The sequence below is a fragment of the Hyaena hyaena genome, unplaced genomic scaffold, assembly GCF_003009895.1.
Source record: "Hyaena hyaena isolate Hyena2069 unplaced genomic scaffold, ASM300989v1 scaffold_875, whole genome shotgun sequence".
NCBI classification, from domain to species: domain Eukaryota; kingdom Metazoa; phylum Chordata; class Mammalia; order Carnivora; family Hyaenidae; genus Hyaena; species Hyaena hyaena.
In genome coordinates, this window is record NW_024081507.1 from 276,137 (window position 1) to 289,143 (window position 13,007).

The 13,007-nt window shown below is 38.2% G+C and overlaps 1 protein-coding gene across 2 annotated transcripts in view; it reads left to right on the top strand.

Annotated features, from left to right (window-relative positions):
• The window catches only part of FAM13C (family with sequence similarity 13 member C), a 155,061-nt gene that overhangs the window by 69,644 nt on the left and 72,410 nt on the right, over positions 1-13,007 (top strand). For both annotated transcript variants that reach the window (XM_039220231.1, XM_039220230.1), the window contains one exon: positions 8,295-8,358. In XM_039220231.1, coding sequence (XP_039076162.1) covers positions 8,295-8,358 — 64 coding nt within the window. The remainder of the gene's footprint in view (positions 1-8,294; positions 8,359-13,007) is intronic.

A 13,007-nucleotide genomic window follows, 5' to 3' on the forward strand; every position in this document is an offset into this window, starting at 1 on the left:
CCTTGAGTAGAGGGAGGTGATTCCTGGAAGTAGGAAGTGGGGGAGGAGGGAGAGCTGACTGCAGATATGTAACTGAGGTTTCTACTCTTATCAACTGGAGATTAACCCCCTGAGGACTCTCTGAGGACCCTTGTAAATACACCTGTGGGTATATCCCTTTGGAATTTTGGGGGTTGAAGTGTTTATTCCCACACTCCCTTCTTTGCTGGCAGAGGTTGTCCCCAGAGGAGGTAACTCCCCCACACTTCTAGGCTGAGGGAGTGGACTCTGCCTCACAAAATCCTTGAGGCAGAAAAGTGAAGAGACTTGGCAGGGAGATAATTTGAGTGAGAGAACTGTCCATGGAGCTAATGCATCTTCTATGACCACTGTGTCTCCTGGGCTGATCACTGCCTGGTACAGGAAGCAGATGTCTCATAAATACTTACTAAGTGAATGGAATAAATGAGATGATGGAAGGAAGTGCTTTGTATACAGCTCAGCAGACCAGGTGCTGCTGTCATTAATAATAATGTATTAGGACCTCTGCTCCCAAAAGATCCTTTGTCCTCAATATCCCTTCCTAAACTCTTCTTTTTGATTCATAGGAGTTTTTGACCACACCCATGGCTACTCTGCCTCCTTTCTTCTCTCAGTACTGATGTTGGCCTCATGGGCTTGACTAACTACTCGCACATTCTTTGGGCATTAGCACGGTTCTGGCTGTTTCTGGGCTCTGCTCCAGCCCACCAAGGTGAGGAGTGGTATCTATTCCAGTGCTTCTGTGCTGCCTTGTGTTCAGTGTTTTTTTTTAGAGTCTCTTCAGGGACACAATTTTTCCCTCTTCTGGAATGTGTCTCCCCGGACCCCAGGCCAGAAACACCCAGAGCACTCCTGTACTCACAGAAGTCCCTCACCTGTGTCAGCCACTGGTATCCTCCCAGGTTGCTGTACCTGGACCTTTAAGATAATGTTTCCCCATTAGGAATCTCCCAGAGTGCTTGTTAAATACATGTTACCAGTATATTCCTTTGGGAATTCAACTTCAGTAACTGTGGGGCCCAGGAATCTGTTTTTAATAATACTGATTGATTGTAATCTTCAGAGAAGTATGAAAAGGGGTGGAGCTTGGGTTCTAATAATTAGTAGCAGGGCATATTATTAGAGATCAGCATTCTGCCTTTAGCCATGACTTCCTACTCTCCTCTATGGAAAGTCATTTACATGGACAAGTACATACATACATGGTTTGAAAAGTCAGTTCATGAACATCTACTGACTACAGTTTCTGTTTGTCACTGGTCTCTTGGGGGTCATTTAAAATTCAGTGCCTTGGTTTCTTTATCTTTGAAGATACGTACTGGGCTGCCCAGTATGTAACCTTAGTCCTTTGGCACAGAAATTTGGTTAAAAGAAAAACACCAATAAGGGAATGTCTTTAATATAGCTTAGACTCCCTACAGAAAGGAATTTTATATTTACTGGTATTGAAGATTGTTATTGTTGCTAATAATACTACTGGAATTTATTGGCATCTTGTCTCTGTCTGCATATAGAGCTATTGTTTGTACATAAAGAATGTTTTGCTCAGATGGTTGTCCTCTTGGGATATACCTTTTGTTTTTAAAAGAGTTTCAGGAAACAACAGTCATACAGCTAGCCAGTAGTCATCCGGGTATACATTAGTGTTTCCCATGTTGCTTTCTGAACAGAGGCTCAATTTAATTCAGTGGAATATCTTGAAATCTTAAGAATGATCCAAAGTTCAACTTGGTTCGGACTTAAGGTTCTGATTTTATATGAAGCATTCTGAAAAGTGTACTGGCTGCTTTCCTGTACTCTTTTTGCCCAGGTTTTCTAAATGTGGATTAGAACACCACTTGCTAATCTTCACCAGGTCTCCTCAGGGAAGAAATGTAACTGTCTGTGGGAATGAAAGTCATCCCATTCTGCCAGTCCTGCTATTATGTTACAGGTCGGGAAGAGAGCATGAGTTTTATCATAATTATTGTCCACACTTGGGAATATACCAGAATTGACAGCTGTCCGTAACCCTAGGATGAATACTTTATTACCAGACATATGAGTGCCTAGTATGTGCCAAATGTCAGGTTTAGCCCTAGAGTTAAAAATAACAAGCAAGGGTCACAGGGTCTCTGCTCTATAGAGTGTATCATCATGAGAGAGATAATCAGATAATTATACAAATACAAAATTAGGGACTATGCTATGGAGCAGATGTAGGTCAGAATACAGAAAGAACATACAAAAGGGAGACCTGGTTATGAGCTACTTGGTGTCTATAGGATGGCTGTGTTAATTGGGAGAGAGAGTGGAGAGGGAACAGCATTATGGGCACAGGAACAGCACATATGAAGGCTTGAGGTGGAAGGGGACATGGAGCATCCAAAGAACTGAAAGAGTGTCAGTGTAGGAGGAGCAGAGAGGGAGAATGGTATGAATTGAAGTTGGAGAAGCTAACAGATGATAAATCCTTTAGGATGTCCGAGGATACTTTAAGAATTTTGATCTTTAGCTTAATTTTCATATGCAAAAGGGTAATGACAAGATAGTTGTGTAGAAAATGGCTTGGGGGAATAGAAGGGAACTAGGGAGACCGTGGAGGTTGTCCAAAAGACAGAATATAATGGTTTAGCCTGAGGTGGTAGTGGTGGAGATTGAAGGGAAGAGGACAGGTGCAGAAGTTACTCGGGATAAGAAATTGAAGGACTTTCCATGCCTAAGTGTCCATCAACAGATGAATGGATCAAGAAGATGTGGTTTATCTATACCATGGAATACTACATGGCAATGAGAAACAATGACATCTGTCCATGTGTAGCAACATGGATGGACCTTGAGGGTGTTATGCTGAGCGAAATAAGTCAGGCAGAGAAGGACAAATAACATATGTTTGCACGTATAGGAGGATTAGAAGGAACTTGACGGAGGAACAAGGGGGAGAAGGGCGGAAATGGTGGGGGAAAGGGAGAGAGGCAAACCATGAGAGACTCTTGAATGCTGACAAAAACTGAGGACTGATGGATGTGGGGGGAGGGGGGATGGGCATGGAGGAGGGCACTTTGGGGATGAGCACTGAGTGTTATGTGGAAACTAATTTGACAATAAACTCTTTGTAAAAAAAAAAAATAGCATAACAGAGATTCTGAAAACTGAAGTAAATTCCTCACAACATAAAAAAAAAAAAAAGAAATTGAAGGACTTCATAATATAATGGCTATTGGGTTAGAAGAAGAGGAATGTGTCAGGATAATTCTCAGATGTCTTCCCTGAGTAAAACATTGGATAGAGGGGGAAGTTTTTCAATTAGATAGGGAACACTTTCACCTGCTAATTTAATTATAGATAATTGAAAGGTTGATATAAAAAATTCTATGCTAAGATATTGTTTCTTCACAAATTATCACATCTGTGGCTAGACGCCATCCTTAGGCCAAGAAAAATATCTTAATGTTTTGTTCATTTTTCTATTTGAATTCCAGTATACATTCTGAGGGAAGACCACTGCAGGATGACCCGATAGATTGACTCAGCACATGCTTTAAGGTCCAAGCAAAGTGGAAACACCAAAAATTTTAGAAAATTTCCACTTCAGTGAGTTATCCACAGTCTTGCAGTCACCGAAACTGGATGCAGCTCCATCCAGGAAGAAGCTCTTCTAATATCAACACACAATTAAGTTTTCTATTTCTCTGTTAGAAGTGCTTTTAATTTGAAGCATATAATGGTGGCAATGATGATAGTGGCAGTGGCGGTGGTTATGATGTGGTGTTGGTGGTGGTCATGGTGATGACAATAGTGGTGATGGCTGTAGTGGCAGTGACAACAGTGGTGGTGATGACGACAGTGGCAGTTGCTGTGATGGTAGTGGTCGTGGCAGATACAGTAGTGGTCATGGGCAATGGTGGTGGTGGTGATAATGGCAGCAGTGGTAGTTACAATGATGGTGATGGCAGTGGTGGTGACCATGGTGGTGGTCGTTGGTGGTGATGATGGTGGTGGCAGTGATGACAGTGGCTATGGCAATGACGCCAGTGGTGGTCACACAGTAGTGATTTTGGTGATGGTGGTGGTGGTGACAATAATGGTGGTGATGATGACAGTGGTCGTGGTGGTGGTGACAATGACAGTGGTGGTAGTGGTGGTAAAGCTCAAAAGCATGACACTCCTATCAGTGCTGAGGGCCATAATCGTGCTCTAAGGAGTCCAATCTGCATTTCCTGTTGCTTGGACCAGCGGGCAGGGCTGTCCTGGAGCTGGCAGAGTGCTCTGACTAGCCTTCTCCTCACTGACCTCTCCAGAAGCATGCATTTGGTAGAGATGTGCTTGGTTCCTTTCCTATTTTTATTTGGATGAAGAGAAGCAAGAGAATTGGAGGGAATGTTTCAGTGTGACCCAATGTTTGTATTTTGGCTAGCTTCCAGGAAGAATTATAAATAGTGCAAGCAGTATCTTCAAAAACCTTTTTAAAAAAAGAGAATTTGAGACATCAAGCTACTGTTCCAGTTCTTTTTTCATTGCTAAACTTCTCTAGTGAGAAGCTTTCATTTCTGTTTCCTCTTCTGCCATGAACTTTATCTTGTTCAATCCACTGTCCTTTTGTTTCTGTGCTTTCATTCTCATTATCTCCAGATGACTGAGATTTTCTAGCAGTGTGAGCTTGGGCAATCCCCACACATGCCCTGTTTTTCTTGAATTTTCTCCATAATACTTAGAATCTGGTGTACCATAGCTCATTGGTTTATTTCTTTAGTTTTTTTCTCTTCGTATGAAAATTATAAGTTCCATGAGGGCAGAGACTTTGCTTTACTGTTTTATTCCAAAAACCTGCAATCATACCTGGAACATAATTGCTGGTTCATAAATATTAGTTTAATGAATGTAAAAAGTTATTTAAGTTCCCTGTTTCTTGTTAAGTCAGATGGTATGATAATACTAATCTCATATAATCACTAAGAAGATTAAATGGAATAATGTAAGTCAAGTACCTGGCATTCCCAGCCTGACATAGTAATGGCTAGTGAGTTGTTATATGGTCCTTGACACTTTTTTTTCCTTATAAGTCCTTTCTCTTTAATATTTAGCATGACATTTTAAGCTTCTTAACTTCTTAGTGATGGATCTATACTTTCTTTATTCTGTCTACTAATTGGCCAGTTTCTGAGACTTACCCAGTAACCCTGGGTAAGAAAGTCCCAGGTTTTGTCCCTTTCAGATTGCTTATTCACAAGACTTTTATCATTGTTAATTAAATATAACATTAATTATCATCATTTTAAATTCTATTTTGGTATTTTTCATATATGATTCTAGAATCCATGTGTGATTTTTAATATTGGTAGCAGTAATTATACTACGAGGTAGCTGCTATTATCCTCACTTTACAAAATGAGGAGACTGAGGTTTTATAGAGATTGATATCTTACCCATGGATACACTCACTTAGTAAGTGGTCGATGAAGATCAGCTTCCTTCAGTTTCTTCATTTGCCCATCCATCTGAAAGACATGTCCTGGGCGTATGCCATTCTAGGCACCATGCTAGGCTATGACCACAACAGGGAAAATATCAAGGCAGAACCTGTGACCACAACACAGCACTGTTACCATCACTGCCACACCACCACTAAACACACTGTAGAGTGCCAAATCTAGGCTGAGCCCTGCTCAGGGATTATTTCTCTATTTCAGCCTTGCTTCAAGCTGAAAATATCTAAGAATTGCCTCTCTTTCTGCCAACTGCTTAATCTCCCCACCAAAATTACATATATATTTTTTTTACTTCCATTGTAAAAACCACCTGTCATCTTTCCAGTTACAAGGTCTCAAAACTTGGGAATGATTTTGATTATCCCATCTCTTTTATTCCATACTTTCAATACACACCCAAGACCTCTTGATTGTTTTTATCCTTGAAAATATCTCTTGTTTCTACATCACCAGTTCCTTTCTACCATTGTACTATCAGCCTTAGTGGTCTGATCCCTGACTTACTGAAATTAGCCTGCATTTTAGCTTTATACTTTGCTTCAGATTCCATTAAATCATAAGCCTGCTAAAGGGTTAGAGTCTTATTGACTCTTACCTCCCCAAGACTACACCAGGCACAGAAGAGACATTCAGATGGTTATTGAATTAAAGACCCTTGATGCTTAGACCACAGTTTTCAAAACTGATCTTGAGGTTTATTTGGAGATTTTAGGTAGTTTTCCTGGAAGAACATGTGAGTGTATATTACAAGTGGGCTGTACTCTGTTTCTCAGTAATACATATTTTTAACAAAGTCTATTTCTGCTTTTCCCATTAATATTTGCTGCCTGTGTATTTGTTTTACTTTCTTCTAGCATCGAAGGCCTAGACAAATTTATGTTTAAACTATAAAGTGGTAAATATTTTTTCCATTAAAGAATACCACTCTTTCATCTTTCTGGTGCTACTATAACTCTATAGAAATGCAATTTGAGGGGCACATGGGTGGCTCAGTCGGTTGGATGTCCACTTTGGCTCAGGTCATGATCTCACGATTTGTGGGTTGTGGATTTGTGAATTGTCAGGCTCTGTCCTGACAGCTTAGAGCCTGGAGGTTTCTGTGTCTCCCTCTCTCTCTGCTCTTCCCCTACTCTCTCTCTCTCAAAAATAAATAAAAACATTTTAAAAAAAGGAAATGCAATTTGAGAACCACAAAGAATTACAAAGAAATTATAAAACACTCAAAATTTTAGATGTTACTGGATTGGATAGGTTCATTTATATCCCCCAAGAGGGTTTCCCTCATTTGGATAGAGCAATTTAGTATTTTCTGATGCCCTGAAATTACTGTGTTTGCAGGTGAGGGAATTGATGAAGATAGGATGGGCGTGCCAGTAGTGTTCTTCCTCACTTTGTTTTCTCACTATGTGATCTCTCCCTGAGCTCATTGTTGGACCCTTAACCTTCTCTCACACTCAGGAGAGACATGCTGGTTTGTGCAGGTATAGTAGATGTCAGTTCATCTTAGACAATTTTGCTTTTTCATAGTCTTACTTTTTTATTTTAAGAAAATTGTTTGCACAGTTAGCAATGCCCTTACACTGCATAAATTTTATAATATTAAGAATATTTTGAAGAAGTTATGCTTGTGGCATTTTTAAATGTGTATCATGACTTTAAAAAATCATTAATCTTATTGACCATCCAGAGGACATATATGCTTTCTTCCAGACTCAAATTGAAGCATAATAATAACTGTAAATAATTATGTCCCCAAATAAAACTTTTTAAAAATTACTTAATGGTGGCTAAATATTTTATTAAGAAAGCAGACATTTTTATAAGGATAATAACTATAACTTAATATGCTTATTATATAATATGCAAACTGCTATAGAAAACCTTGAATGTTATGTAACAGATACTGTTGGATCATAACATTTGACAAATCATGATTTGGAACTTAGCATCGGTCAGCAGTGAAGCTTTGCTGTTTTGTATTTAAACTTAAAAAAATAATTCAGAGTAGATTTGCCTTATTTTATTAGAAACTATGTAATGGCAAAACCTAACTTCACCATGTTACCCAGAAATTGGTATGTTTATTGTGTTAGTTAAGAGACAGGATGAAATTTTCAAATGCTGTCTTCAATGAACAAATGGTATCTTTCTGTGGTAGCTGTACCAGATCTGTCAGATCACATAAGACTTTTTTGAATGAATGAAAAATAATGAATTTGTATTAGGTACTCAGGATTCAGCAGCGTAGAGAATGGACATAACCACTAATTTTTGGTGCTTACATCTTAATGTGGAAATGCAAATAAACAGGTTTTTTTGCGATAGTGATAAGTGCTAAGAAGAAAATCCAAAGAAAGTGTAATAGGGAGTTCTGGGAGGACTAGTTCTAGTTAGGGACGTCACGAGGGCCTTGTTGGGAGGTTTCATCACAACTGAACTAACTTTTACATGCTGAGAAGAGTCTGTTTATGAAGATCTGGGGGATAACAGTTTGGGACAACAAGTGTAAAGGTTTGGATGGGAACCAGCACTATGTGTTCAAGAAACCAAGAGAAGGCCAAGAGAGGCTGGAGTGTAGGGGGCCGGATGTTGAGGGTTGGGACGTGGGGCCAGGCAGACTAGCAGAATTCAAGCACTGTAATATGTTGCACACTATTATAAGGAATGGATTTTATTCCGTGGGCAGTGGGGCACAGCTGAGGGTTTTGAACAAGGATATAACCAGATCTGTAGCTGCCAGCTTCAAATTGTGCATTTTTGAAAGCTTTCTTTTAGATGGAAATCAGTTTTCTTTGTATTTTATAGAATCGACCAGAGGACTACCATTTGGTCAAAGGATGCTTTTGAGACTCAGCAGGAGTTAAATGAGGTAGGTGCCATCATTGTTAGTTACATGACCATGAATTAGCTAATCATGAAATGTATTATTCTTTTTCTTAGTATGAGGAATTCTTTCTGGTTAAAACTTTAAGTTACACTAACAAGTGAACTTGTTTTTCCTGTAGTTCTTTGGGTAAAGTTTTTCCTTATTCTGGAGCAAACATATTTAAAATATTATCTGTGAGATTGCTCAGTGTATCTTGGATATAAACCAAGTCCAGTGGTCATTTTATTAAACTCTTTTCAACTTTGCATTAAGATTGTATAACCATGGCTATGGCAGTTCCATTTGTAAAATTTTCTCTTAATTTTATTCTCCCTCTCTTTATTTCTAATGACTTTTGTAGTCTCAAATATAATCATGCTTACTATTTATCCATGAAGTATAATATAGTTTGATGTTTGCAGTATGGTCTTCTTAGTATGCTTTGAAACATTGAAGTCTTGTTTTCCACTCCAAATGGTTTCTCACCAAACCAGACATCACTATGTTAATGTTTGTTCTAAATTTCCTTTGAAATAGATAATTTAATTCTGCTGCTGGAAATCAATATAACATAATTAGGATCTGTTATTCTGAATGTCTTGGCTTAAGACCTTGGTTTGAAATGCTGTCTAGTTTCCCTGCCCTCATTTTATAATTAAGGAGCAGTGGGTGGTATATCTGATTAGGACTGTAGCAAAAGGAATGAAAAGATTTGATGCTCAGATGCCAGGAAGAGAGATGATGGACTTGAGGCAAATTGTTTATAAGTCATTTGAAGATTGATCTCTTTTCCCCCTCTAAGAAAAATGTAATTAAGTAAATTTAGGGGATTTTCTTTTTCTATTTTTTACTTTAGAATTTTGCAGAAATGAATAGACAAAGGTAAACTAGCTGCCTGATTAAATCAAGTTGGGTAAATAAATAAAGTTGTGGAAAATGACCTAAAGTGAACAACACAGAACCTGCTTGTTATTTATTTGTGCATAGAGACAGCCTTCAAATTCCTCAATCTCACTCATGGTAACCAGAGTGACAAAGAGTTTAAGAAAACAGAGACAAGAGCCTGAATCAATGAATGCATTATGAACAAGCAAAATGCTAGCTATAAAGAAGCACTGATTTGTTTTGACATAAGTGACTAGAAAAATGAGGTGATTGTAAGAGTCAACTAGTGATAGGTTTCAAGCATTTGTGAGAAACTCAGATTTATGAGCTGGAAACCCATGAGAATGCTGAGATTACTTGAGCATTCTCAAAGCACAGCTGTAAAAAGCTTTTTTGAAAAATCTGCTTTCCTGTATTTCTTTCCTATATTGTATTGGCAAATTTCATGAAATGTGCCAGTTCACTGCTCTGGGATTACACGGGTGCAAGAGCATTGAAGGGAGACATGATTTCTAAAAAGGAGGCAACACCCTATTTGAAATATGTGCTCTTCCACAATAAGGTGGTGTTGCTAATCCACCCTGGTTGATAAGAGTCAGTGTGTGTTCAAAGTGGTTTTGTTCCAGTCAGGGGGTAAACTTTGTGGGATTTGTACAGATCCACATACCTTCATGCAGTTTCTGTTGTGACTGAAATTTGGGGGCCAGACCAAACCTTAGAAAAACTTAAATAGAGGCAGCATGAATGGATCCAAGGCCAGGTAGGGAGAGTTAATATTATTAAGGAAGACATCCTATAGTGTGGAAATATATTTAACTGGGTTTCCCCAGCACTTCCCAAATGTATGGAAAACCAAACTCTCTTATGGTAGAACTCCATAACATAATGTTTCTTTAGGCAACAGAGTCCTATAGAACAAAGGTGGGAAACACTGCTTTAGTATTTTTAATAGAAATAGAAATAGAAAACATATATAGAATAGTGTGTATATCCCTAATATACAGCTGGATAAATTCTCATAAAATGTGTAACTAGCACCTAGATTAATAAACACTATTATCAGCATCCCAGACACTTTTTAGTAATTCCATACTAAGTTATCCTCTCCAATAAGGATAAATCTTCTTCAGACTGAAATAGATTTGTTTTGTCTGTTGTTGAGTTTTTCATTAATGCAATGTATGTACTTTTTTGTATCTGGTTTCATTCACTCAGTATTGTGCTTCTGAGATTCATACATATTTAGCATGTAGTTTTAGCTTTCATTCTCCTTGCTATAACCCATTGTATGTTTTTCCCCTAGTTTTTGACTATTGTGATAAGTTGTTACTAGAATAATTTTTTTAATGAGTTGTGGTTTGGTTTCTGTACAAGTGGCTCTTTATACAAGTATTCCTTCCATCTGTAAATGGAAATAGAAGGCAGAGTTTTTGTTATGTTAGCTCCCTTCATTGCTCTCCATTTCTTTTTTTTATGTTGTTTTTTAAAAATTTTATTTATTTATTTCTTAAATAGTTTATTGTGAAGTTGGTTTCCATATAACACCCAGTGCTCATCCCAACAAGTGCCCTCCTCCATGCCCATCACCCCCCTTCCCCTCCCCCCCACCCCCATCAGCCCTCAGTTTGTTCTCTGCATTCAAGAGTCTCTCATGGTTTGCGTCCTCCCTCCCCCCAACTATATTTCCCCTTGTACCACACACTTACAGCCATCTAGTTTTCTAAAAAGAACCCATTAGTTCCATATGTGTTTTCTTTCTTCACCCCAATGGCAAATCTAAAGTCAAAAGAGTTTCTTGAGTTTCATGAGAAGATGGTCCACAAATATTTTCCAGACATTTTCATAGACCCTAATGCTGTGTATATATATATATATATATTTTAATTATATATATATTTTATTATATATATATAATAAAAATTTTCAGGTGCTACATATGTGCTTTATTTATATTTTCCCCAAATTTCACTCAGTAATTTTATTCTACTTTTGGAACTTTTTAATTATACTTGCTCTGTCACAGATAGATGGTGCTCAGCTATATTTTGGTTCCAGAGCTGGTACTTGATCTAAGGTGTCCTCTACTCAGTGATACATGGTGTGATAAATATACATATAAACATCTGTCTTTGGGTGTATTCCCCTACTTTACGAGTGAACTGGAAAACTCACTCACTTATTATTTCCACTTGGCATGAGTACAGATTTGATTTTAGCTAGTATCATTTTTGTTAAGCCAGTCTCAAGCTACCAGTCTTTGACCTTGGGTCTCTTGTTAAGACTTGCGTCTGCATCCCATGAGTTTTGGTGTCTCTGAGACTATGTTAAAGGAGTTTGTATCTGAAAAACTGAATAGGTCTCCCTGTTGCCATTGACCTGGGCTGTCAGATTCTTCATCTGTAAGACAACAATAGGTTTTATTTGTTGGAGTCTTCTGGATTGTGATTGGATTCTAGACTTGAGATCTATCCACTATCCATGTCTCATCCATCTTAATCCTTGGTTTTAGTTATTCCTCCATGTCCATATAATTGATAAGTACTCAGTAGATCAAAAAATTGAAGGATAAAATGAGAACAAATATTGTTTTCTCTCTCTACATCTTAGTAATCCCCTTCCTGGCTTGCTTCAGTTCCAATTAGAAAAATAGCAGATGTAGGGGCTCCTGGGTGGCTCAGTTGGTTAAGTGTCTGACTTCTGCTCAGGTCATGATCTCACGGTTCATGGATTCGAGCCCTGCATCAGGCTCTGTGCTGACAGCTCAGAGCCTAGAGCCTACTTCAGATCCTGTGAGTGTCTCTCTCTCTCTCTGCCCCTCCCCCAATCACACTGTCTCTTCTCAAAAATAAATAAATGTTAAAAAAAAAGAAAATGAATTTATTTAAAAAAAAGAAAAATAGCAGCTGTATAAAGAAAACTAGTAGATCTCCCCTCCTCTGAGAAAGCATGCCATATTGTGTCTTCAAACAACTTTTTCTATTATAAGCCACTGATGATAAAGCATCATATCAACTTCTGTTAGATTATCATTTGTAAAATTGAGGAAGGAAGTTGTTTTCTTTTAAATTTTTAACATCTATTTACTTTTGAAGGAGGGAGATAGAGTGTAAGTGGGGTAGGAACAGAGTAAGAGGGAGACACAGAATCTAAAGCAGGCTTCAGGCTCTGAGCTGTCAGCACAGAGCCCAACACAGGGTTCAAACTCATGAACCATGAGATCATGACCTGAGCCAGTCAGACGCTTAACCCACTGAGCCACCCAGGCACGATGTGGCAGGAAGTTTTGAATTGGGTTAACTCTAAGAGCCCTTTCAATTTTAATAATTATTGATTCTCTCCCCCTCCAATTCCCACTTTTATTTGTTTTCCCAATGCTTGTAGAATTTAGTCACAAGTTATCAAAGATGGAATGAGGCAGACTGTCCCAGAGTTACTGAGGGTAAGGCTTCCTCAAAGCCCATCACCTGCTAAAGGCCTGGTTTGGGGAGCAAATACTAGATTTTCTCTGTTCCTTTCTTTCCTTTCATTCTTCTATCACCACAAATTTGCTTTCTTTAGTGATATGCTTCGATTCCTTTCTCTTTATTTTTTGCATATCTATTACTGTATTTGATTTATGGTTACCAATAGGTTTGCATATAACATCTGCATATAGCAGTCTATATTAAGTTGATGGTCACTTAAGTTTGAACCCATTCTTCTCTTCTCCCATGTTTTAGGTATATGGTGTCATACTTAACATCCATTTATTTTAACTAATATTTTTG